We start from the raw sequence: 22,788 nt of genomic DNA on the forward strand, positions 1-22,788 counted from the left end.
ACAGTTGCCTCACACACAAAAGGACCCTGATTCAAAACCAGGCAGAAACACAATGTTTTCTCAGCATCAGAGCCACTCCTCACTCAAAGAAAGGGCAGGAAAAGGCTGCACTGAGACAAGCAAAGAACCTCATTCCCTTTTCTATTTTAATGGAGAGGGAATGAATGAGGAAAGGCTTATGTCAAGCCACCAGTCAAGAAGGGCTGGCTATCCCAGGTGAGCAGACAGTGAAAAATTAAAGCCTGTCTGAGTTTTCAACTCCCAGAATTCTGAGCATGAGGGAAAAGGGAAGGTTTCCCACCCATAATGGCCTTCAGCTGTGCTGTCAGCCAAAAGTTGCGAGATCTCATTCAGAATTCTGCAGAAGATGCCCATTTTGTTCATTGGATCTCTCTTCTTGAATTGGTTGGAAGAAAACTGTCAAATTATTCTTGAGATTATCTGTTAATAGGGAAACTTGTTTCCTTGTTCAAGGTGTTGTATATTTCTCCAAGGAAGAGTGGCCTCAGTTGGAACTTGACCAACAACACTCCACCGAGAAGTGCTGGGGAATTCTAGGAATCTGGCTTCTCTGGGTAAGAACCCCTGTCTATGGTAGAAACGTAGAGAAGAAGGTGGGAATTTAGATTTTATTTCTGATAAAAAGGATCACTCATTTATAATCTGCCTTCATTAATATTTGGAAATAACTCAAGGCGGCAGACATACCCAATATCCCTTCCTCCTGCTATTTTCCCCTACAACTACAACCCTGTGACATGGGTTGGGCTGAAAGAGATAGGTTAAAAGTCACCTACAGTGGTGGGATTCATTTTTGTTTTTACTACCAGTTCTGTGGGCGTGGCTTGGTGGGCGTAGTGTGTCTTGGTGGGCGTGGCAGGGGAAGGATAATGTAAAATCTCCATTCCTTCCCCACTCCAGGGGAAGGATACTATAAAATCCCGCAATGGAGTTCAACAGTAGCCAAGGCTTTGCCTAGGTTACAAGTCAGAAAACCTAGGATCATAATTTACCCCTTTAGTTGAGCTACAGGAAACTGTCCTTTCAGTGCAAAAGTTTTAGAGAAGATAAAGGCAGCTCCCAAGTTCTCTCACAAAAACCCTTTAGAGGAACTTTGATAATCTCATCAAGAGGAGACAAGAAATGGCTGGTTTAAAAATCGTATTGCCGATTTGCGTCCATATGATTACACTCAAGTTCTAAAATGATCTTGACAGACTTAAACACTGGTCTCGATTCAATAAAATGCAGTTCAGTGGTGAGAAAAGTAAGGTTTTACACTTAGGAAGAAAAACCAAACGCACAGGTATAGAATAGATGGTACCTGGTTCAACAACTGCAAACTGTCATTTGCAAATTTGATGAGTTTATTTTTTTTTTCTTTGTCCATCCCCTCTTTGAAGCGTGTTCACTCTTATCTGGTATCAATTTGCAGTTCATTAGTTCAGATTCTTGTGTGTAGGTAACATGAAATGAACATGTGGTACTTTCCAATTCCTGACTTCTTGCATCTGACAGTTCATGGTGGTTTGAAGCTATTTATTGAAATATTGCCCATTGTTGGTTCTGGTTGAGATTGTAGAAAGGGCACCAATTTTTGTTCTGCGGCCATTTCCGTCAATTTTGTTAATTTTTTTTCATTAGGGAAAACAAAATGAGATAGAAGGAGGAGAAGGTTAGAGATAGAAGGAGCCTTGATAAGTTTTTTTTTTAAAGGCCAAAAAGAGCCATGCTGTTGGTAAGAGAGAGAAGTTAATTCCATTTTTAAAAAACTGCTTCTTAATTTTCCTTCCGTTCACATTCATTGTTAATTGTGGCAAAATCTCTTTCTTTTCTTGCACTGCCAGTTTCAAATGCAGACTACTCTTCAAAACAGTGAAGCCATCATTTCTTTTGGCAAGAAAAAAAAAGACCTGTCAACTGTCCAGTTAGCGAATCCAGAAAAAGAAACTCCTGGGACATTATTTTATCAAGAGTATAAAACTTTATTGAATAAACCACATTGGCGCAGAAGAAACAAAACCAGCTCTGGGTTTCCCCCCCGCAAAAGTAGGCATAGTTAATTTCTCCTTTTCTTTACAGGCCACCCACAGTTCATAATGTCCATCAATCATTCCTGTTCATTTTTGTTATGGGAAACATTCCAGCAATGTCCCACGGTGCTGATGGATGCTTGAATACCATTCTCCCACCCTTGCATTCCATCCACCCCTCCCTGTTATTGTCAAGCTGTGTGTGTAGGTAAAAGTGCAAGTCGGTCTTGACACGACCTTCTTTTACTTCATGGGTGTCAAACTTGCCATGTCACATTGCCGTTGTGTGACGTTTCGGGATGTTTTTCCTTTTGGTGGAGCTGGGGTGGGCGTGGCCTACATGTGACGCATCTGGCCTGTGGGCCAACATTTTGACACCTCTGTTTTACTTTGAAGGTCTTAAGCTTATGATTTATATTTCCTGCCGCAATTTTCCTATTCAGCACCTAAATAAACCTATTGTTGTTGTCCTTTTTGGAGGGGGCCTTATAGTATTTGAACTTGGTATTTACTTTTAGTATTTGCCTCCTTTTCTGTTTTAACAAACTGCATCATTGTTTGGTTTGGTGGCAGCAGTGCCTCAGATAGAAAATCCATAGGGAGAGTGGTAAGGACAGCTGAGAAGATTATAGGAAAATCACTTCCTGTTATTCAGGATACTGTTTATAAGTGCTATGTGCTTAGAGCTCAAAGCATTGTTAGAGACCCCACACACCCATATCACGGTCTGTTTCTGTTGCTCCCCTCTGGGAGGAGGTTTAAAAGTATTTCTAGCAGAACTACCAGATTCTGAAACAGCTGTGTTCCCTATGCCATCCATCTGGTAAACTCACAAGATTCGTTTTTCTCACCATGTACATGAATATATCTGAACCAGACTGTGTTGTTTCTCTGAGTCCCATAATATATGTGGGTATATGCATAGTTTTGTATTTATTTATTTTGTCATGTTTATGTACTGTATATTGGAGGTGGTGATCCTTTGAGAGCTGTATGCAATGAAATTTCATGTTAATATATGCCGATTAGTGTACATTCAAAGTGACAATAAAGTTATCATTCTCTTCTCTCTTCGTTTTGTAACGCCACTTGTTCTCCAGTCACAGATGAGACGCGTTCTCCCATTCTCCATCATAGCGCTTTGTTCTGAGGTAAAAAAAAATCTAAAATCTCCATGGGTTTCAGCTTTTTCTCCATTTTGGGACTTGTTTTTACTTCAATGCCTCTTTTTCATCAGGATCTTTTCTTCTCACGATTGCTCTCCTTATTACAGGCTGCCTCTTGGTGCTCCCAACCCTCCTTAGCCACCCACAGGCATGGATTTGAGAAGGGCGGCTGTCAAACTTGGACAATCAATATAAACCTTAATTTTCCTAATCTTGTGCTTTCCCAGCCACCCCCCCCCCCTCAAATCCTCCCCTCATTTCGCGACTTTGCCATCAGTCACAAAGACAAAAGCTGGGTTTCATCAAGAGAGGCTCCTGATTTCTTGTCTTTTGACAGCCCTGCCGTTTCTGACAGGATTTTTGTTTTGTTTTGTTTGGTTTTTTTGACTCATTTTCGACTCCCAGACCCATCGTCCCCAGGCCCATAGGGACCATATAATCGTTTCTCCCCTCGCGGAAAACTGCGGCAATTGCGTGCAGAATCCAGCAGGGGGCTCTGTCCGCAGCCGTCGGAAAAATCGAACCGCCTCCACCCGCCTTCCCACCACGCTTCAAGGAGGGAACTGAGCATGCGCCTGGCTGTTTCTGTCGTTCAAGAGATACGCGTGACGTTCGCGAGGCATTTTTTTTTTTCCGGGAAAAGGTTGGAAGAGCGTCAGCCTTTCCTTGTAGTTTCCGATTCTGCTCTCGCCTCGTTGCGAGCCTTTAGGCGGAGCTTTTATCCCCCTGAGCCTGTCAAGGAAGATTTTAGCGGATGGCGATCCACTCGTTTCAGTGAGCTTGGTGGGTCTTTTATCTCGCGGCGGAGGGTTTCTAGGAGACACGTAAATGCTCGAGGTCGTGAGAAAGAAGGAAACCCGGGGGAGGGTTCCCATGGTCCCCTGGGCGTGCACGGGCCACATAGGGTAGAAAGCAAAAATTGTGACCCCGGAGAGGGTGGGGAACCAGCTCAGGCTATCTAGAAACGTGGGAGACGTTTAGCCTCCGTTCCGTTGGGGAAAACCTGCGTGGGTAGCTGCGGGGGGTGGGGAGGAAAGGTCGACTTTGCAGATTTGTTGCTTCAAGTCAGTCTTGACGCCTGGACAATTTCCTACCAATGTCTTGGCCTCGTTTTCAGAAGGGACCATTTCCCCTGCCTCCTCCTCCCCCCCCCCACTTCCTAGGCCGGAGGAAGCGAGAGGTCTGAGTCCTTCTTGCTGGCTCTCTGCATGCAAGGCTGCAACTGCGTGTGCAAGGAGTTGCGTGCAAGGGGTGCAAGGAGTTGCGTGCAAGGGGTGCAAAGACTCAGGTTCCTGCTTTCCCAGCTGGAGGACGGAGGTGCGCCTGGGGCTGAGGTCCATCATTCACACACTACACTGTTTGTTCGATTAGGCCAGTGTTGTTGTCTTTTTTCAAATCTTGGCCAGTGTAAGTTCCTGGAGTTTAAATCAGGACGTTTTCAATTGGACAATTTTGAAAAAAAAGACAGGATTAGGCTAAAAGTGGGAAATGTTTCTAAGGATGTGCCTGAATTTCAAAACATCATGTTAAAGCATAGATCCGTGATGGCAAACCTATGGCATGCGTGCCACAGGTGGCACGCAGAACCGTTTGTGCACGCGAGCTGCAGGCAAACTTACCTCACTGCACATGTGCGCGGCTCACAACTGATTTTTGGCAGGTTTGAGGTCCTTTTCAGGCTCCCAAAGGCTTGAGGAAGGCTTCTGCAGGCTTTGCAGGCCGAAAACTAGCCCCGTTTCGTCACTTACTGGAAATGATGAAATGGGGCTAGTTTTTGGCCCTGCAGAAGCCTTCCTCAAGCCTTTGGGAGGCTGAAAAAAGCCTCATACCTGCCGAAAATCAGCTGTGAGGCGCAGTGCAGGGCGGCAGTGGGTGGGTGGGTTGAGTGCGCATGTGTAGGGGGCATGGGGGGGGCGCATTGCTTTCTGGGTGCTGGAGCGCGAGCGTGTGAGCGCATGCAACTTTTGGCACAGGAGCCCAAAAAGGTTAGCCACCACTGGCATAGATGGTTGATTCATTCGGATATTAGTTCTATGTGTGCTGGATGGTGGTTTGTTAATTCTGGCTTCTGAAGTTCACCCAGGGTTTATGGCCAGGAGGTTAACGGGGTTCTGTTAGTTAAAGCTTTATGTACTAGACTAAACATTCATTGGTTTCGTTATTAAATTGATTTAGATAGTTTCTCATCTCAATGGCTCTAGACATTTTGATTTGGATTGTGCTGAGATAGTTGTTAAATTTATAAGCAGCCATTGAAATTAGGTGAATAAATAATTAGGGGACAGAAATCCAAAACATATTTTAACATATTCATCCAGTAGGCAGTAAGGGGGGGGGGGGGGGGGGGGGGGGGGGGGGGGGGGGGGGGGGGGGGGGGGGGGGTGGGGGGGGGGGGGTGGGGGGGGGGGGGGGGGGGGGGGGGTTTGGGGGGGGGGGGGGGGGGGGGGGGGGGGGGGGGGGGGGGGGGGGGGGGGGGGGGGGGGGGGGGGGGGGGGGGGGGGGGGGGGGGGGGGGGGGGGGGGGGGGGGGGGGGGGGGGGGGGGGGGGGGGTTGGGGGGGGGGGGGGGGGGGGGGGGGGGGGGGGGGGGGGGGGTGGGTGGGCTGCCGGGGGGGAATAAAGGGGTGGGGTGGATAGTAGCTGATACAAAAGGGCTCACTGGAATTTTCTTCAAACATAGAAAAGTCAGTCTTCCTAATAAGATTCCTGCCTTCTTCCCAGACATTGAGACTTCCATAAGAATTTCTTATTTTGAGAGGGTTGTTTTTTTTTGAGGAGGTGGAGGCTGTTCGGTAGTTACTTTACGAACCCTATTAAGCACCCCATGTTTTCCATTTCAGATTTGTTAGTTGGAAATCTTTCCTGGTTCCTTTGGTGGCTTAAGTATCTTGTGAAGGAATAGAGCTGAAGGCCTTGGGAGTTTTGTCCAGACTTCTTGTGCAAGCGAAGTCGTGTAGAGATCCATCAGTTCATTTTGGAGTTGGATTATTGGCCGGGGAGAAGATGGAAGGACAACACCCAACATATGCAGGAGTTGGAAAATGCCCTACAGTTGCTCAGCCTCGGAGCTGTGGGAAGAATGGGGCAAATCCTGGGCAGAAGACCCAAAACAATGAAGCCAGCAGTTCAGAGGTCCAATGTTGTGACTTCAGCAAAGTGCAGTTCCAGGAGGGGAAGAGTCCCCGAGATGTTTGCACTCAGCTTCACCGCCTTTGCTGTCAGTGGCTGAAGCCACAAATACACACCAAGGCTGAGATGCTGGACCTGGTGCTCCTGGAGCAGTTCCTGGCTGTCCTTCCCCCAACGGTGGAGAAATGGGTGCGGGAGTGTGGAGCGGAGACCAGTTCCCAAGCAGTGGACTTGGCAGAAGGCTTCCTGCTGACCCAGGAGTTGGAAAAGGTGCAAGAAGAGTTGCAGGTGTGAGAATGTAATCGTGGCACCTCTAAAGAGGATCTCTCTGAAATTTTCAATTCCTCCCTGGCAGAGTTTTCTGGAATTATAACCTCCTAAAGTCAGTTGTTCAGTTCTTGTTCCAGAAGATATATTTGGGGCAATTCTTCTGTTCTTGCTTTCCAGCTTCAGCGTTGGATATTGTGGTCTGCTAGATTGAGAATGCAGTGTGATAATTCGTTTCTTTCCCTCTTTCCTTGCTTCTCCTGGAACAATACCTCCAGAAGTCCTTGGAAGATATATCCGATTATACCAAGGAGAGGAAAGAGTCATCCAAATTCTTCCAAGAGCTGCAATTCAGGGACAGCTTCCAGAAAGATCAAAGTCAGGACACCACGCCAGGTAACAGAAGCACCTTACATGTGATGTCAGGTTTGGACATCTTGATTGTAATCTCTCTATTTAACAAACGTGCTTCTAACATTTTCTGTCCTTGGATTTTTTAGAACTGTCTCCTGTTTCTGATGGAGCTGTAAGAGTGCTTGAACCCCTGCCTCAGGTAGGAGGAGAAACATTGATAAAAATCCATGAATCTTGGATTGGTTTCATTTTGTTCTGGAGTTCAGTGTATACTGTTGCTGTTTCTAAGCACCTCAAAATTTAGATTAGGTCATTGAAAATTCAAACTCAGCTTAACTTGTCCCTTCTGATAAGGTTTCTCCACTCTCCTGCTTCAGGCTCAGACTCACTTGACCAGATGTTATCTTGGCTGGAGATACTCTTTCTGTCTCCAGGGTCATTCTCATATATCATTACCAGCTCCCCCAACACCTTCATGGAGGTGTGGGTTGGGGGGAAGAGTTGGTTCCCTCCGTTGATAAATAAACCATTGGCAAAAATTTCAAATGGGTTTTCCCTGGGTTTCCTTCTGCTCACTCTAGGAAGAATGGAAGCCATTGATAAGTAGTAGGTTTAAGACCAATTGGCCAAGAAAGCGATGCTAACTGGCTTCGTTGAAAGGCATTCTGGTATACTATCAGAAGATTTTGACAAAGCGACCACATATTTAGTGTTATACATATTGACGGCAGCAAGGATGACATATGCTAAATACTGGAAAAATATGAATACTCCACTGGACGAGGCTATAATTAGGAAAATTTGGGACTGTGCTGAAATGGATAGATTAACTTTAAAAATTAAAGACTAAGATGATTCAGAATACTTTCAGACATGGAATAAATTATATGAATGGATAGAGAAAAGGTAGAAAGAGAAAGTAAGATTATGAAGGTTAATATATATACTGAAAGTAAACAGGTAGATAAATATAAATGTAGTAATTGATAAAAATGTAATTAATATGAGAAGAAATCTAGATCAACTCTTTTGGTTATGCTATTAGTACTGGTATTCTACCATTACTATTGCTATTAATTTGTATGTTGAGATTTATTACCAATGTATGTTGGTCATGTTTTATTTGTAAATAATGCTCTGCCAATGCATTATTATTCAAAGATGTTTATGAATGAAAATTTATAAAATAATAAAAAAAAGGCATTCTGAGTCCTTCCTACTTGATCAAATGTGCTTCAGTTGTGCTGTCAGCCAAAAGTAGTGAGATCTCATTCAGAATTTGCAAAAGATGCCTATTTTGTTCACGGCATCTCTTTCCTAGAACTGGTGAAAGAAACCTGTCCAATTATCTTTGGGATTATCTGTTAATAGGGAAACTTGTTTCCTTGTTCAGGATTTTGTGTCTTTGGAGGAAGTGGCCGTGTATTTCTCCGAGGAGGAGTGGTCTCAGCTGGATCCTGACCAAAAAGCACTCCATGGAGAAGTCATGCTGGAGAATTCCAGGAATCTCCTTTCTCTCGGTAAGAACCCCTGTCTGTGCTCAAGAACGTAGAGAAGGCATGGGATGAGAGGCTTAAATGTTATTTCTGTGAAAAAAAAATCACTTATTTCTATCCTGCCTTTATCATTTTTTTTGTAAATAAAAGACAGCAGGCATACTTAATACTCCTTTCTCTGCTGTTTTTCCTAAACAACCACCCTGTGACATGAGTTGGGTTGAGGGACATAGGCCAAAAGTCAGCGTTCATGCTTAAGGCAAAATTAGTACTCAAGGTCACTCAGTTTCTAGCCTCAGTGCCTTAACCATTGGACCAAATGGCTCTCTATGGAAGAAGGAAATGTATTGAAAGAAAAATTGGAAAACTGCATGGGCTCCCTTTTTACATAAAAGGAAGTCGCTTTCTTTCAAAATGCTCTCTGCTCATAAAGTGAAAAATACTCATTTCCATGCCATAGAACAGGGGTCTTCAACCTTGGCAACCTTAAGCCTGGCGGACTTCAATTCCCAGAATTCTGGGAGTTGAAGTCCACCAGGCTTAAAATTGCCAAGGTTGGAGACCCCCGCTATAGAAGATATTAGCAGGAATCTGGGGGAGAGGCTATACGTAGGGATGGTGCGGCTTTCTTTGAGCAAGGTCCTGCCTTCCAGGGCTTAATATTGAGCCTGGTCCCTGGGTCCCTGATGGGCCTGAGTAGCCTGAGCTGCTATTCAAAGCCAAATGTTATTGAATGCCAGCTTGATAAATACTGTATTTTTCAGACTATAAGACGCTCTGAACTATAAGTCACTCCAAATTATAAGATGCACTTAGCTTTGGGGGAGGAAAACACGAAAAAAAAAATCTGCCTCTGCCTCCTTGCAGCAAACAGCCTGGTCAGCTTCTGCACAGCCTGACTTAGCACGGGCAGCTGATCGTCAGTTGGATCGGCCTCCTGGAATACCGATAATCAGCTGTTCAGGCTGCAGGGATCGCCATCGCCTATCGCCACCTCCGCGCACCCTGTTTTTGAATTCAGGATCCTGTTTTTGACCTCTGCGCGCCCCATTTTCGGCCCGTTCCAGGCGGTGGGAATCAGAATGGGCCAAAAATGGGGTGCGCAGATGCTGAAAATGGGGCGTGCAGAGGCCGAAAATGGGACACGGAAGCCAAAAATGGGTCACGTGCGAGGCCAATCCAACCGACAATCAGCTGCTTATGCTAAATCAGGCTGTGCTGAAGCTGACCAGGCTGTTTGCTGCAAGGAGGCAAATTGCTGGGAGGTAGAGGGCGAAGGGTGGGGGTCAGCGTATGGGCGGGGCTTCAGCAAGATTCACTGTATAAGATGTACAGACTTTTTTGGGGGGGAGTGCGTCTTATACACTGAAAAATACGGTAGTATGACTGTCCACAGCCATAGTCTGAAGGTGGATGAAGTACCAGATTGGCATGCATATCAAAGATCAATTTGTGTCCATTCCTTTCTCAGAAATGGGCCCATTTGTGTACTCTTATTTGGCATCCATCCAGGTTGAGGATGGGGAGTTATTACCTTCCAGAAAAGTTATTGATTTTCAGTGTTTCTACTCTGCAGGCAAGTGAAGGTGAGACTTCATTGAAGTTAGGGAGCTGGTGGGTATGTTCCTGCTCAGCATGATATAGTGTCCAAAACATTGGGTGTTCATGGCACCAAGGAATTGTCCTACCGGTAGGTCATCACAAAGACTAGATCAGGGAATTGTCTTTGGTTTGTTGTGATGTCATTCAATCCTAATATATCAGGATTCATAGGAGCCCACTTAGAAATGGGTATTTGATAACATCTTCATTTGGCACCTTGGCATTTGCCAAAATATATTGATGATTCTTTGGCTAAATTTCAGAAGCAAAGGTTTGATCATTACCCCATTTTTGCTACAGTTTTCATTTTTCTTTTTCAAGGCTATAATCGGCAAGACAATAAGAATTACAAGGAGGAAGGCCAAACGCTCCATCCAAAAGAGGGAAAAGGGAAGTTTGCTGATCAGATGCAACCAAACAGCGATGAGACAAGCCAATCACAGAGTGGAATTATAAAAGGCTTTCCTTGGATCAGATGGCTTCCTAACCATACAAGCATTAATACGGGAGAAAAACCATACAAGTGCTCGGAGTGTGGAAAGAGCTTTAATAAATCTGCTCATCTCATTTCCCATAAAAAGACACATTCAGAAGAGAAACAATTTACTTGCAGGGAGTGTGGAAAGACCCTCTGTAATAATCACTCTCTTAGAAGTCATGAAAGGAATCACACAGGAGAACGACCTTATAAATGCATGGAGTGTGGAAAGACCTTTAGTTGTAGCAGTAACCTTAGTTCCCACAAGAGAATCCACACAGGGGAGAAACCATATAAATGCATGGAGTGTGGAAAGACCTTTATTCATAGCAGTTACCTTAACTCCCACAAGAGGATCCACACAGGAGAGAAGCCCTATCAATGTGTGGACTGTGGAGATGGCTTTAGGTGGAATTGTGATCTTACTTCCCATAAAAGGATCCACACAGGGGAGAAACCATACAAATGCAAGGAGTGTGGAAGATGCTTTAGTTTTAGCAGTAGCCTCAATTCCCACAAGAGGATCCATACAACAGAGAAACGATATCAATGTGCGGACTGTGGAGAGGGCTTTCGGTGGATTTGTGATCTCACTTCCCATAAAAGAATCCACACAGGAGAGAAACCATATGAATGCATGGAGTGTGGGAAGAGCTTTGCAAGGAGTAACGCTCTTACTTGCCACAGAAGGATCCACACACAGGAGAAACCGTATCAGCTGAAGAAGTATGGGAAAAGCTTCAATAGCAATAAGGAAAATCCTCGGTTTATGACTGCGATTGAAATTTCTGTTGCTAAGCAAGACAGTTAAGTAACTTTGGATCCATTTTACGAGTTTACTTGCCACATTTGTTAAGTGAATCACTTCAGTTGTCAAGTTAGTAACACTGTTGTTAATTGAATTTGGCTTCCCACTTGCCTCTGCTTGTCAGAAGATCACAAAAGGTGATCACATGATCCGGGGACACTGCAACCCTTATAAATATGAGTCAGTTGCAAAGCGCCTGAAGCTTGATCAGGTGACCATGGGAATGCAGTGAATGGTCATAAGTGTGAAAAACAGTCACAAGTCACTTTTTTCAGTGGTGGTGTAGCTTTGAACCCTCACTAAACAAACTATTGTAAGTCATAGACTACCTGTAGTTATCTAAAATCTCATACAAGGACCACTTGAGTAATAATCAAAATAAATTCTAGACCTCCTTAGATATGCATGCATAAATTGCCTTTCTAGTTCAAATCAGAACAAGGTGAATCCTAAATCCTGCTTGTGGTTTTTGCTAGGTCGGAGGTTAAAACTAAAACATGAGTATCAGTGGACATCAATGATGTTAATTGCCCTTTAGGGATCTGTCCAGCCTTCCTGTCCAGGAAGAAGCCTCAGAGGAAGAGCTCTGAAAGGAACTACAATGGTGAAAAGTCCTATAAATGTACATGCCAGAGTTTTTCTGCAGCGAAGGTACCAAGTTCTGCTTTCCTGTCCCAAACAAAAGCTAAAATGGATTTTTTTGGCACATGCACCTGTAGCTTTAGATTAAATTAAGTGCAGTTGGTATGATTTCTTTCTAATTACGCAGTTAATGAACTTTGGGCTGATTATCAATTACAAGTGGGTTATGTTTAGAAGGCCTACATGGGGTTTTTGGAATCTCATGGCAACTTGAAATCAATTACACAAAAAGCAACAATATTCTGTCAGTCCTCCAAGGTAATCCGATAGGAAACATGGCCGGATAGGCTAATTTATTAATTGAATGGTGCAAGTCTGAAAGTACCCATCCATGATAATTTTTTTTTATAAATAAATTTTATTAATTTTACAATTAAAGCAAACCAACAACACATACAACAAATGAAAGAAAAGAAAAGAAAAGAAAAGGAGAAGAAAATAGAAAGAAAAAATAGAAAGCAATTAAAAACATTCTCATCTTCAACAGTTTGTAAGATCTCCTTTTCCCCCCTTAATTTATGCCATATACACACACCTAATCTTTACCTGTATTTGTATATGCAGATCTTTCCTGCAACCAGCCTCCATTTTATTTCAGCATCTTTCTCCCAGCTTGGAACCGGATTGGATTTTTCTTTCAACACTTACTTTCACTAATTGTAGCTAAATTTGCTTTTTTTTCTTGCACTGCCACCTCCAAATCCAGAATAATCTTTTCAAATCAGTGAAATCTTCATTATTTTGGCTAGAAAAAAAGTACATTCTTTTAGTACCAAAGGTTCCTGCTTATATTTCCTGAGGCATATTTCCTACTCAACATATAAATAAAACTATTCATGTGGTATTTGAGCTTTATATTTATTTTTCAGCATTTGCCTTCGTTTCATAATTTTCAATTCCATATACATGCATATGCATATGAGACTTTTATTCTCCCAATCTTCATTTCTCCATCATAGCACCTTGTTTTGAGGTAAAAATTTTTTTTAAAAGGCCCACAAGTTTGCGCCTTCTCTCCATTTTTGGAACTTTTCTTTTGATGCCTCTTTTTCATCAGAATCTTGTCTTCAGTATCACAGGTAGTCCTTTACCTATGACCACAATTGAGCCAGAAAGGTATGTTGTTAAGTGAGACATTTGTTAAGTGTGTTTTCCCACATTACACCCTTTCATGCCACAATGGAATCACTGCAGTTGTTAAAAATAGTAAAATATCTGGCTTCACTATTGATTTTCCTTGTCAGAAGGTTGCAAAAGGGGATCACATGATCCCCGGGATGCAACCATGATCATAGCGATGCTGCAATGGTCATAAGTGTGAAAAATGGTCATGTCACTTTTTTCAGTGCCATTCTAAGTTTCAAAGGTCACTAAATGAACTATTGTAAGTTGAGGACTACCTGGAGGACTACCTGTATTTTCATTATTACAGGCTGCCTCTTGGTGTTTCCAATCCTCCTTGGCTACCTAGAGGCATGAACTTGAAAAGGCAGCTATAATAAATTGGGGGGGGGGGGAATCAATACAAATCTTAATTTTCCTCTCAACCTGTGGCTTTCCTCCCTGTGTCTCTGCCAGCCCCCTGATCTCCCCTCACTTCAGGGCTGAGTTTGCCATCAGCCACAAGGCACAGGCTGGGTTTCATAGAGAGACTTTCGTTCCTTGTCTTTTGACCGCCCTGCCATTTCTGACAGGATTTTGCTCATTTTTGATGCCTTCTGGGAATCCCTTCAGAGAAGCTGCTTTTCAGGACAGGGATTTTTGAGTCTCCACAGATTGAGATTTTCTCAATTTTCACAAGATCAGAGATGGTTCTTAGAGATTAAAAAGAGGAAAATCTAGAAACTGATGCCTGCTGGAGAGGCCACTTCCTTTCTGAATAGGCAATGTTAGAGGCAGTGGTGGTATTCAGCAGGTTCTGACCAGTTCTGGAGAACCGATAGCGGAAATTTTGAGTAGCTCGGAGAACTGGCAAATACCACCTCTGACTGGAGATTTTACAGTATCCTTCCCTTGCCACGTCCACAGAACCGGTAGTAAAAAAAAAAATTGAATCCCACCACTGGTTAGAGGGAACCTTTCCTTCAACTTCAATGCCCATCACCCCAGACCCGCATGGGACATCGTGTCTTCCCCCCTTGCAGGGTCTTCTAGCAATGCGCACAGGATCCTCTAGGGGGCTCCATAGAAGATCCGGGCAGCTCCCGCCCGCCCGCCCCCCCGCCTTACAAGAGAACTGAGCATGCGCCAGCTTTTCCGAGTCAGGAGAGATACGTGTTTCCCGAGGCATTTTCCAGCAAAGGCTTGAAACCGTGTCCGCTCTTTCCACAGTGCCCGATTCTACCTTTGGGTCAGCTTTTCTAGGAAGCGAAGAGGCTGCAGGGAAGTCTTGGAGATCCAGATGTGGGTCGGGGTTCATTGATTGGGGGGATTCTCTCCCGTGCTGGAGACTCGCATGGAGACATGCAAAACTTCCATTAGGCTTGGAGACGTGGGAAGGGGTAGTCCCATGTTCCCCTGCCGCCCCTGTGGGCAAGGCGGGGCGGAAAGCAAAATTTCGGGTTTGCCTCTGGGGAGGGGGGGAGAAACCAGGGTCGCAGAGAAGAAGATTTAGGTTCCATTTCGACGGGAAAAGCTCCTCCTGGGAGGGAGAGGAGGAGAGGTCGTCTTTGCAAAACAGAGATTTGTGCCTCCAAGTCAGCCTTGACTCCTGCACAGTTTCCTGCACATTTCTTGGCTCCATTTTCAGAAAGGGGTTTCCCTTGCCTCCCCCTTTTTAGGCCGGGAGAAGCGAGCGGTCGTAGCCCTTCCTGCTGGCTTTGCGTGCAAGGCTTCAACTGCGAGTGCAAGGAGTTGGGTGCAAGGCGTGCAAGGGCTGGAACTCGGTTTCCTGCTTTCCCATCTTTCCCCCTGTCACCGGTTTGGTTCTGCTGCCCGGTTGATGAAGATGTTGGAGAAGGGAAGTGCCCCTTGGGCTGAAAATAACAGACTATGATTAGGCCAGTGTTTGTCATGCTTGGCCTTTGTAAAGCCTGGGTGTTGAACTCCTATTTGGTTTATTTACTTATTAAGTGGATTTAAAGAGCCCCTCATATCAATTGCTGTTTGTGACCTGAGACATTTATGATTTGGAAAATGCAAATAGTTGCTCTTAACTATACAACCATAGACATGAAATCAAACTGTCTATTAAATTATATTAAATGAAATTATAGTCATAGAGAGCCATTTGAAATCAATTACATTTTAATAAAAACTAGGAAGTAGAAATCAAAAATATAATTAAATGTATTTTTCTAATATTCTGATAGACAGTAGAGCCATAGAGAGCCATTTAGTTCAATGGTGAAAGCGCAAGGCCAAGAGATTAACTTCTAGTCCAACCTTTGGCATGAAAACCTTGAGCCCATCCCAACTCTCAGCCCAATTCACCTCACAGGAATTTTGGGGGGAAATAGTAAGAAGGAGCATTGTGTATAATTCTGCCTAGAGTAATTTATCATAATAATAACAACACAGAAGACATAAAAATAAAAAATACATTTTAATAAAAACTAGGAAGTAGAAATCAAAAACATATTTAAATGTATTTTTCTAATATTTTGATAGACATTTAATCCTGAAGGGCTCGCTGCAATTCTCCCCATATCTAGAGAGATCAAGCTAATTAATAAGATTTCCCCCCCTCCCAGACATTGGTAGGTTCATCCAATTTTCTTTTTTGATTTTTCCTTCCCCTTTCCCTTCCCTTCCTTTTTTGATAAGAATGCTCAGTAGTTCAATTAATCACCTTAGAAAATACCCTGAATTATTTCTTTTCAATTTCAGGTATGTAAACTGGAAATATTTTCTGGTTCTTCTGGAGTTTTAAGTATCTTGTCTGAGAAGAGAGCTGAATGGCCTTGGAAAATTTGGCCAGATCTCTTGTGAACAGAAAGATCTGCGGAGATCTATGGGTCCATTTTGGAGCTGTATTAGAGACCAGAGAGAAGAGGAAGGGACAACCCCCAGTAGATGCCGAAATTAGAAAAGGCCCTCCAGCTGGTCAACCTTGGAGCTGTGGGAGTAATGGGGCAATGAATCCTGGGAGGAAGAGCCACAAAGAGGCATCCAACAATTCAGAGGTCCAATGCTGTCGCTTCAGAAAAGTGCAGTTTCAGGAGGGGAGCCGTCCCCGAGATGTTTGCACTCAGCTTCACTACCTTTGTCGTCAGTGGCTGCAACCAGAAAAACACACCAAGGCTCAGATGCTGGACCTGGTGCTCCTGGAACAATTCCTGGCTGTGCTTCCCCCAGAGATGGCAAAATGGGTGCGGGAGTGTGGAGCAGAGACCAGTTCCCAGGCGGTGTCCCTGGCTGAAGGCTTCTTGCTGACTCAGGAGGAGGAAAACATGCAAGAAGAGTTGCAGGTGGGAGAATGTAATTATGGCAGCTCTAAAGAGGATCTCTCTGGATTTGTCAATTCTTCTCTGGCAGAATTTTCTGGGATTATTAACTCCTAAGAGAATTTGTTCTATTCTTCCAGAGGATGTATTTGGGGCAATTCTTCCATTCTCCTTCGAGTTTCAGCAATGGAAATTGAGGGCTGCTAGTTTGAAGGTGCACTATGATAATTCATTCCTATCTCTCTGCTCTTCCTTTGTTTCTCATATCACATCATGTCCAGAAATGCATGGAAGCTGTGACTGAGTATCCCAAGGGGAGGAAAGATTCATTCAGATCTTCTCAAGAGCTGCTCTTCAGGGAGAACTTCCAGGAAGATCAAAGTCAAGACGCTACGCAAGGTAAGAAAAGCTCTTTCTGCGTGAAGTGAGATTTCAACATTTAGCTGGTCCTTTCGCTCCACTTTATTGGATTGTCTCTCTTTAAGAAATCTGCTTCCACTATTTTTCTCTTTCTCATAGAGAGTAGAAAGCTGTCCTTGGACTTTTTAGAATCACTTCTTTGTGCTGGAACTGAACCGCTACTTCAGGTAAGAAGAAACATCAGAAAAGCTTCTACATCAGATTTCATTGACCAGACTGTTGTCAGAATCGGGGCACTTTCTTCTGTCTCCCAGGTTTTTTCAGAAACAGGGTTAGAGCTGTGATTGACCTTGTGGGGGGGCCAGGCAGTCATGGCTGACTGGGTGGGCGTGGCTAGTTTGACGCCACTCCCCAAACTGCTGCTTTTTCTTCGTGTAGGGTAGACCAGGCCTAAGCCAGCCTGGCCCAGTTTTTACTCTTTGCATTGGGTAGACCAAGACAGCCCTAATCCTTTGTGAGATTCCTTCTCCACCCGTCCTGCTTCACCATTAGATTTCATTTACCAGACTTGTCAGCATCAGGGCACTTCCTTCTGTCTCCCAGGGTTAGTCTCACATTATTAAAAACATATCCTTTTTTGCCTTTTAAAAAGCATATTTGGGACAACTGTGACCTGATGATTGAGAATCTCTATAGACATATAGAGTTCTGTTACAAGCTCTTCCAATTCCTTCATGAAGGTGTGTTATTTGGGTATGTTGGTCCCTCAGGGGATAAAGTAAGCCATTGGAAAACATGTCAGGTGGGTTTTGCCAGGATTTTGCTCTGCCCATCCTAGGAAGAATGGGAGTCACTGACAGGTAATTGATTTAAGACCCAACTATCAATTGACCAAGAATATTTTAGTTCGTTACACTGTAAGGCATTCCAAACACTTCCAGCTTGATCAAAACATGATTTGGTTGTGCCATTAGCCAAAAGCGGTGTGATCTTATTCTTAATTCTGCAGAACATTCTCTTTTTTTTTTTTTCCAATGGATCTGTTTCCTAGAAACAGAAAAATTATCCCATTTTTCTTGGGATTATCTGTTAATAAGGAACCTTGTGTCCTTTTTCAGGATATTGTTTCTTTTGAGGAAGTGGCTGTGTATTTCTCCAAGGAGGAGTGGTCTCAACTGGATGCTGACCAAAAAGAACTCCATGCAGAAGTCATGCTGGAGAATTCCAGGAATCTGTTTTCTCTGGGTAAGAAAGCCTTTCTATGATCAGGAATATAGAGTAGGGCCTTGAATGTTATTTCTGATTTTTTTGAAAATCATTTACTCACAGTACATTCAGAAAGTATTCAGATCCCCTTCACTTTTTCAATTTTGTTCTACTGCAGGATTCTACAGTTGTTGAAATGATTATTTTGTATTTTATGAGCTGAAACATTAAAAATAAACAATTTCTTTTATGTAATAAGGGAGGCTATGCAGACTTCAAATTTTTCTTTGAATAAACTTCCCTCTTTTATAAAGTCAGTTTGGTCAAATGGTTAAGATACCAGGCTATAAACTGGGTGACTGTGAATAGTAGTTCTGCCTTAGGCATGAATGCTAGCTGGGTGACTTTGGGCCAAACCCAATTTCACAGAGTTGTTGTAGGGAAAACAGGAGGAGGAAGGAATATTGGGTTTGTCTGCTGCCTTTATTATTTACAAAAATAAAAGAAGGATATAGAGTGCATTCCGAAGGTATTCAGCCTCCCTTCATTTTGTCAATTTTGTTATGCTGCAGCCTAATTCTACAATTGTTGAAATTCATTTTTTTCTCATTAATCAACACTGGGTATCCAAAAGAGGTGGTATTCAGCAGGTTCTGACCAGTTCTGGAGAACCGGTAGCGGAAATTTTAAGTAGTTCGGAGAACCGGCAAATACACCTCTGATTGGAGATTTTACAGTATTCAGAAAATATCCTCTGCCACGCCCACCAAACCATGCCCACAGAACCAGTAGTAAAAAAAATTTGAATTCCATCACTGGTACCCAATAATGAGAAAGTGAAAACAACATTTTAGAAATGTGTGTAAATTTATTGGTTTCTAGCCTGGTGCCTTAACCTTTTGACCAAACTGACTTTATGAAAGAAGGAAATTTATTGAAAGAAAAATTGTAAGTGGCTTTTTGCATAAAGGAAATTGTTTTATTTTTTTTAAATAAGTTTCTGCTCATAAAATACAACAAATATTTCATGGAAGACATTAGCAAGACTCTGAGGAAGAGGCCAAATGTACTGAGGAAGGTTCTGGCTGCCAGGATTCGCTATTCCCTCCTGAACCTGGTCACTGGGTTCCTGATGACCCTGAGCTGCTATAACCAAGACCGGATGAGCCCTGAGAGGGTTGTTCCCTTCTTAGAGATATGTCCACTTGTGTACCAAGTTTGGCATTAGCCTAAGTTGAGGGTGGGGAGCAATTGCCATCCAAAACTTCCCTTTGACTTTCAAAGATTCTGCTCTGCAGACAAGTGGAGATGGGACTTTTATTGAAGTTGGTAAATGCTGAGTATGTTGCTGCCCTAGCATGATACATTGTCCAATACACTTTGGGAGTTTGTGGCACCATGGAATTGTCCCAGGTAAAAGATTAGGTAAGAGCTGTGATCCAATCCTATTGTATGGGAATCATTAGGGATTGACTTTGAAATAGGTCTTTGCTATTATCTTATCCTGACTTTTCATGTTTGCCCACAAAACAGATGAAATATATTGATGATTCTTTGGCTAAATTTCAGAAGAAAAGTTTTGATTGTTCCCTTATCCTTGTTACAGTTCTCATTTTTTTCTTTTTCAAGGCTTTAGTGGACAAGAGAATAAGAATTGCAAGGAGGAACGCCAAGCGATCCATTCGAAAGTGGGGGGAAGGAAATGTGTAGATCAGATGCAACCAAAGAGTGGTGAAGCAAAGCAATCACAAAGTGGAATTAAAAAAAGTCTCCCTTGGGTCAGTTGGCTTCCTAAAAATATAGTGATTGATACGGGAGAAAGACCATATAAATCCATGGAGTGTGGAAAGAGGTTCAATAAGTCTGATCATCTCGTTTCTCATAAAAAGACACATTCAGAAGAGAAACGATTTACCTGCATGGAGTGTGGAAAGACCTGTGATAATCATTCTCTTAGAAGACATGAAAGGATTCACAAAGGAGAACGACCTTATAAATGCATGGAGTGTGGAAAGACCTTTACTCATAGCAGTCATCTTAATACCCACAGGAGGATCCACACAGGAGAGAAACCGTATCAGTGCATGGAGTGTGATGAGACCTTCTGTTATTATAATACTCTTATAAGCCATCAGAGGATCCACACAGGAGAGAAGCCTTATCAATGCATGGAGTGTGGAAAAACCTTTACTTCTAGCAGGAGTCTTGATTCCCACAATTTGATCCACACAGGAGAGAAGCCATATCAATGCATGGAGTGTGGAAAGAGTTTTAGGAAGAGTGATAATCTTAATACCCACAGGAGGATCCACACAGGAGAGAAACCGTATCAATGCATGGAGTGTAATGAGACCTTCTGTTATTCTAAGACTCTTAAAACTCATCAGAGAAATCATAGAGGAGAAAGACCTTATAAATGCATGGAATGTGGAAAAACCTTTACTTGTAGCAGTAACCTTAAATCCCACAACTTGATTCACACGGGAGAGAAGCCATATCAATGCATGGAGTGTGGAAAGACCTTTACTCGTAACACTTCTCTTAATATCCACAAGAGGATCCACACAGGAGAGAAGCCTTATCAATGCATGGAGTGTGGAAAAACCTTTACTTCTAGCAGGAGTCTTGATTCCCACAACTTGATCCACACAGGAGAGAAGCCATATCAATGCATGGAGTGTGGAAAGAGTTTTAGGAAGAGTGGTAATCTTAATACGCACAGGAGGATCCACACAGGAGAGAAACCGTATCAATGCATGGAGTGTAATGAGACCTTCTGTTATTATAAGACTTTTATAATCCATCAAAGGAATCACAGAGGAGAAAGTCCTTATATATGCATGAAATGTGGAAAAACCTTTTCTTGTAGCAGTAGCCTTAAATCCCACAACTTGATTCACACAGGAGAGAAGCCTTATCAATGCATGGAGTGTGGAAAAACCTTTACTTCTAGCAGGAGTCTTGATTTCCACAACTTGATCCACACAGGAGAGAAGCCATATCAATGCATGGAGTGTGGAAAGAGTTTTAGGAAGAGTGGTAATCTTAATATCCACAAGAGGATCCACACAGGAGAGAAACTGTATTAATGCAAGGAGTGTGAAAAGACCTGTAATTCAAAGTCTTTTATAATCCATCAGAGGAATCACACAGGAGAAAGACCTTATAAATGCATGTAGTGTTGAAAGACATTTACTCATAGTTGTCATCTTAATTCCCACAAGAGGATCCTCACAGGAGAGGAGCCATATCGAAGCATGGAGCGTTGAAATGGTTTTAGGAAGGGTAGTCATCTTACCTCCCATAATAGGATTCACACAGGAGAGAAACCGTATCAATGCATGGAGTATGGAAAGATCTTTACTCATAGTAATGGTCTTAATTCCCACAAGAGGAGCCAGATGGAAGAGGAGTCATATAAATGTGTGAAATGTAGAGAGGACCTTAGAGTTGTGACCTCACTTCTCATAAGAGAATCCATACAGGTGAGAAACCATATGCATGTAGTGAGGAAAGAGCTTTGCATGCTCTTACTTGCCATAGAAGGAACCACACGTGGGAGAAACCATATCAAGAATTGTGGGTAGAACTGCAAGAGAAATTTAGGTAGTCCTCACTTTATGACTGCAATTGAGCCCGTTTCTGTTGCTAAGTGAGAGAGTTATTAAATGGTGTGTTTTCCCCATATTACAAGTTTTCTTGCCACATTTCTTAACCGAATCACTGTAATTGTTAAGTTAGTAACACTGTTGTGAAATGAATCTGGCTTCCCCTTTGGCCTAGCTTCTCAGAAGCTCACAGAAGGTGATCACATGACCCAGGGACACTGAGGCTGTCATGAATCAGTTGCCAAGCACCTGAAGTTTGATCAGGTGACCATCAGGATGTTCATAAGTGTGAAAAATGGTCATAAGTCACGTTTTTCAGTGCTTCTATAACTTTGAATAATCACTATATGAACTCGAATAAATTGAGGGCTTCCTATAGTTATCTAAAATATGCAAGGACCATTTGAGTAATAATACAAATAAATTGTAGACCTTCTTAGATATGTATGCATAAATTGCCTTTCTAGTGCAAACCTGAACAGTGTGGATCCCTAATCCTGCTTGTGGTTTTTTGCTAAGTCCAAATAGAGAAAGGACTTTTCTACATGAAGACGTATTCTTGATTGTTTTTCATTATATTGTTTCAAATATTCCAAAATACCAGATACAATTATCACATCATTTCCCATCTAGCAGTGAGGTTCCTTAGTTACAAAGTCGGGTCTCCTCGCACGGAAAGGGAGTGGGCCTGCCTCCGACTCACATACTTTGCCCTCCCACACCCAGTATGAACAACCTGGCCAAGAAAAGCGAGCACAGCAGCAGCAACCTTGAGGAGGAGATAAGTACAGCCAAGCACCCCCTTAGGAAATCTCATCTGGTCTTGCCCTCCATTGCCCAGGGCTCCAGGCAGTCCACCTCACCATCCGGGGATCCTCTGTGTGGCCTGAGACTGAGAGCGAGGCCCGTCTGGTGCACGAGGCTTTGGTACTCGTCCTGGTCTTGCGTTCTTCTACTGGAGACCTCTGAAAATACTGGAAGTGCTGAAACGGGTCCGCTTTTTGGCCTCCAAAGGCTGCAGAGGCTTCCCTTGAGCATCCGGGAGGGCGAAAACGGCCTCCCCTAGGCTCCAGAGGTTGAAAACGGGCATTTCCGGTATTTCCGGAAGGCCTGTTTTTCGGTTTCCTGAAGCTACAGAGGCTTCCGTCGAGCCTCTGGGAGAGCAAAAAAGGCCTCAAATGGGCCAAAAATCAGCTGGGAGGCATACACATGTGCAGTGCAGGTAAGGGGGTGTGGGGATTGCATTATGGGTGCCG

General features: G+C 43.3%; 2 protein-coding genes across 2 annotated transcripts; both read left to right on the forward strand.

Moving 5' to 3' along the window:
- Positions 1 to 2,060: 2,060 nt before the first annotated feature.
- On the forward strand, positions 2,061 to 12,321 carry LOC113427074 (uncharacterized). The gene is made up of 6 exons (XM_087953368.1): positions 2,061 to 3,184; positions 6,038 to 6,614; positions 6,872 to 6,999; positions 7,074 to 7,146; positions 8,341 to 8,467; positions 10,367 to 12,321. Exons 2-6 carry the CDS (start codon positions 6,201 to 6,203, stop codon positions 11,332 to 11,334), a joined length of 1,710 nt encoding a protein of 569 aa, XP_087809494.1. The 5' UTR covers positions 2,061 to 3,184; positions 6,038 to 6,200; the 3' UTR covers positions 11,335 to 12,321.
- Positions 12,322 to 14,019: 1,698 nt separating this feature from the next.
- Positions 14,020 to 22,727, forward strand: LOC113427078 (uncharacterized). The gene is made up of 6 exons (XM_087952956.1): positions 14,020 to 14,376; positions 15,802 to 16,382; positions 16,640 to 16,757; positions 16,878 to 16,945; positions 17,837 to 17,963; positions 19,554 to 22,727. Exons 2-6 carry the CDS (start codon positions 15,870 to 15,872, stop codon positions 21,011 to 21,013), a joined length of 2,286 nt encoding a protein of 761 aa, XP_087809082.1. The 5' UTR covers positions 14,020 to 14,376; positions 15,802 to 15,869; the 3' UTR covers positions 21,014 to 22,727.
- Positions 22,728 to 22,788: the final 61 nt, after the last annotated feature.

The sequence above is a fragment of the Notechis scutatus genome, chromosome 2, assembly GCF_049901735.1.
Source record: "Notechis scutatus isolate UNSWTSFEM ecotype Mainland chromosome 2, rNotScu1.2, whole genome shotgun sequence".
Lineage (NCBI taxonomy): Eukaryota > Metazoa > Chordata > Lepidosauria > Squamata > Elapidae > Notechis > Notechis scutatus.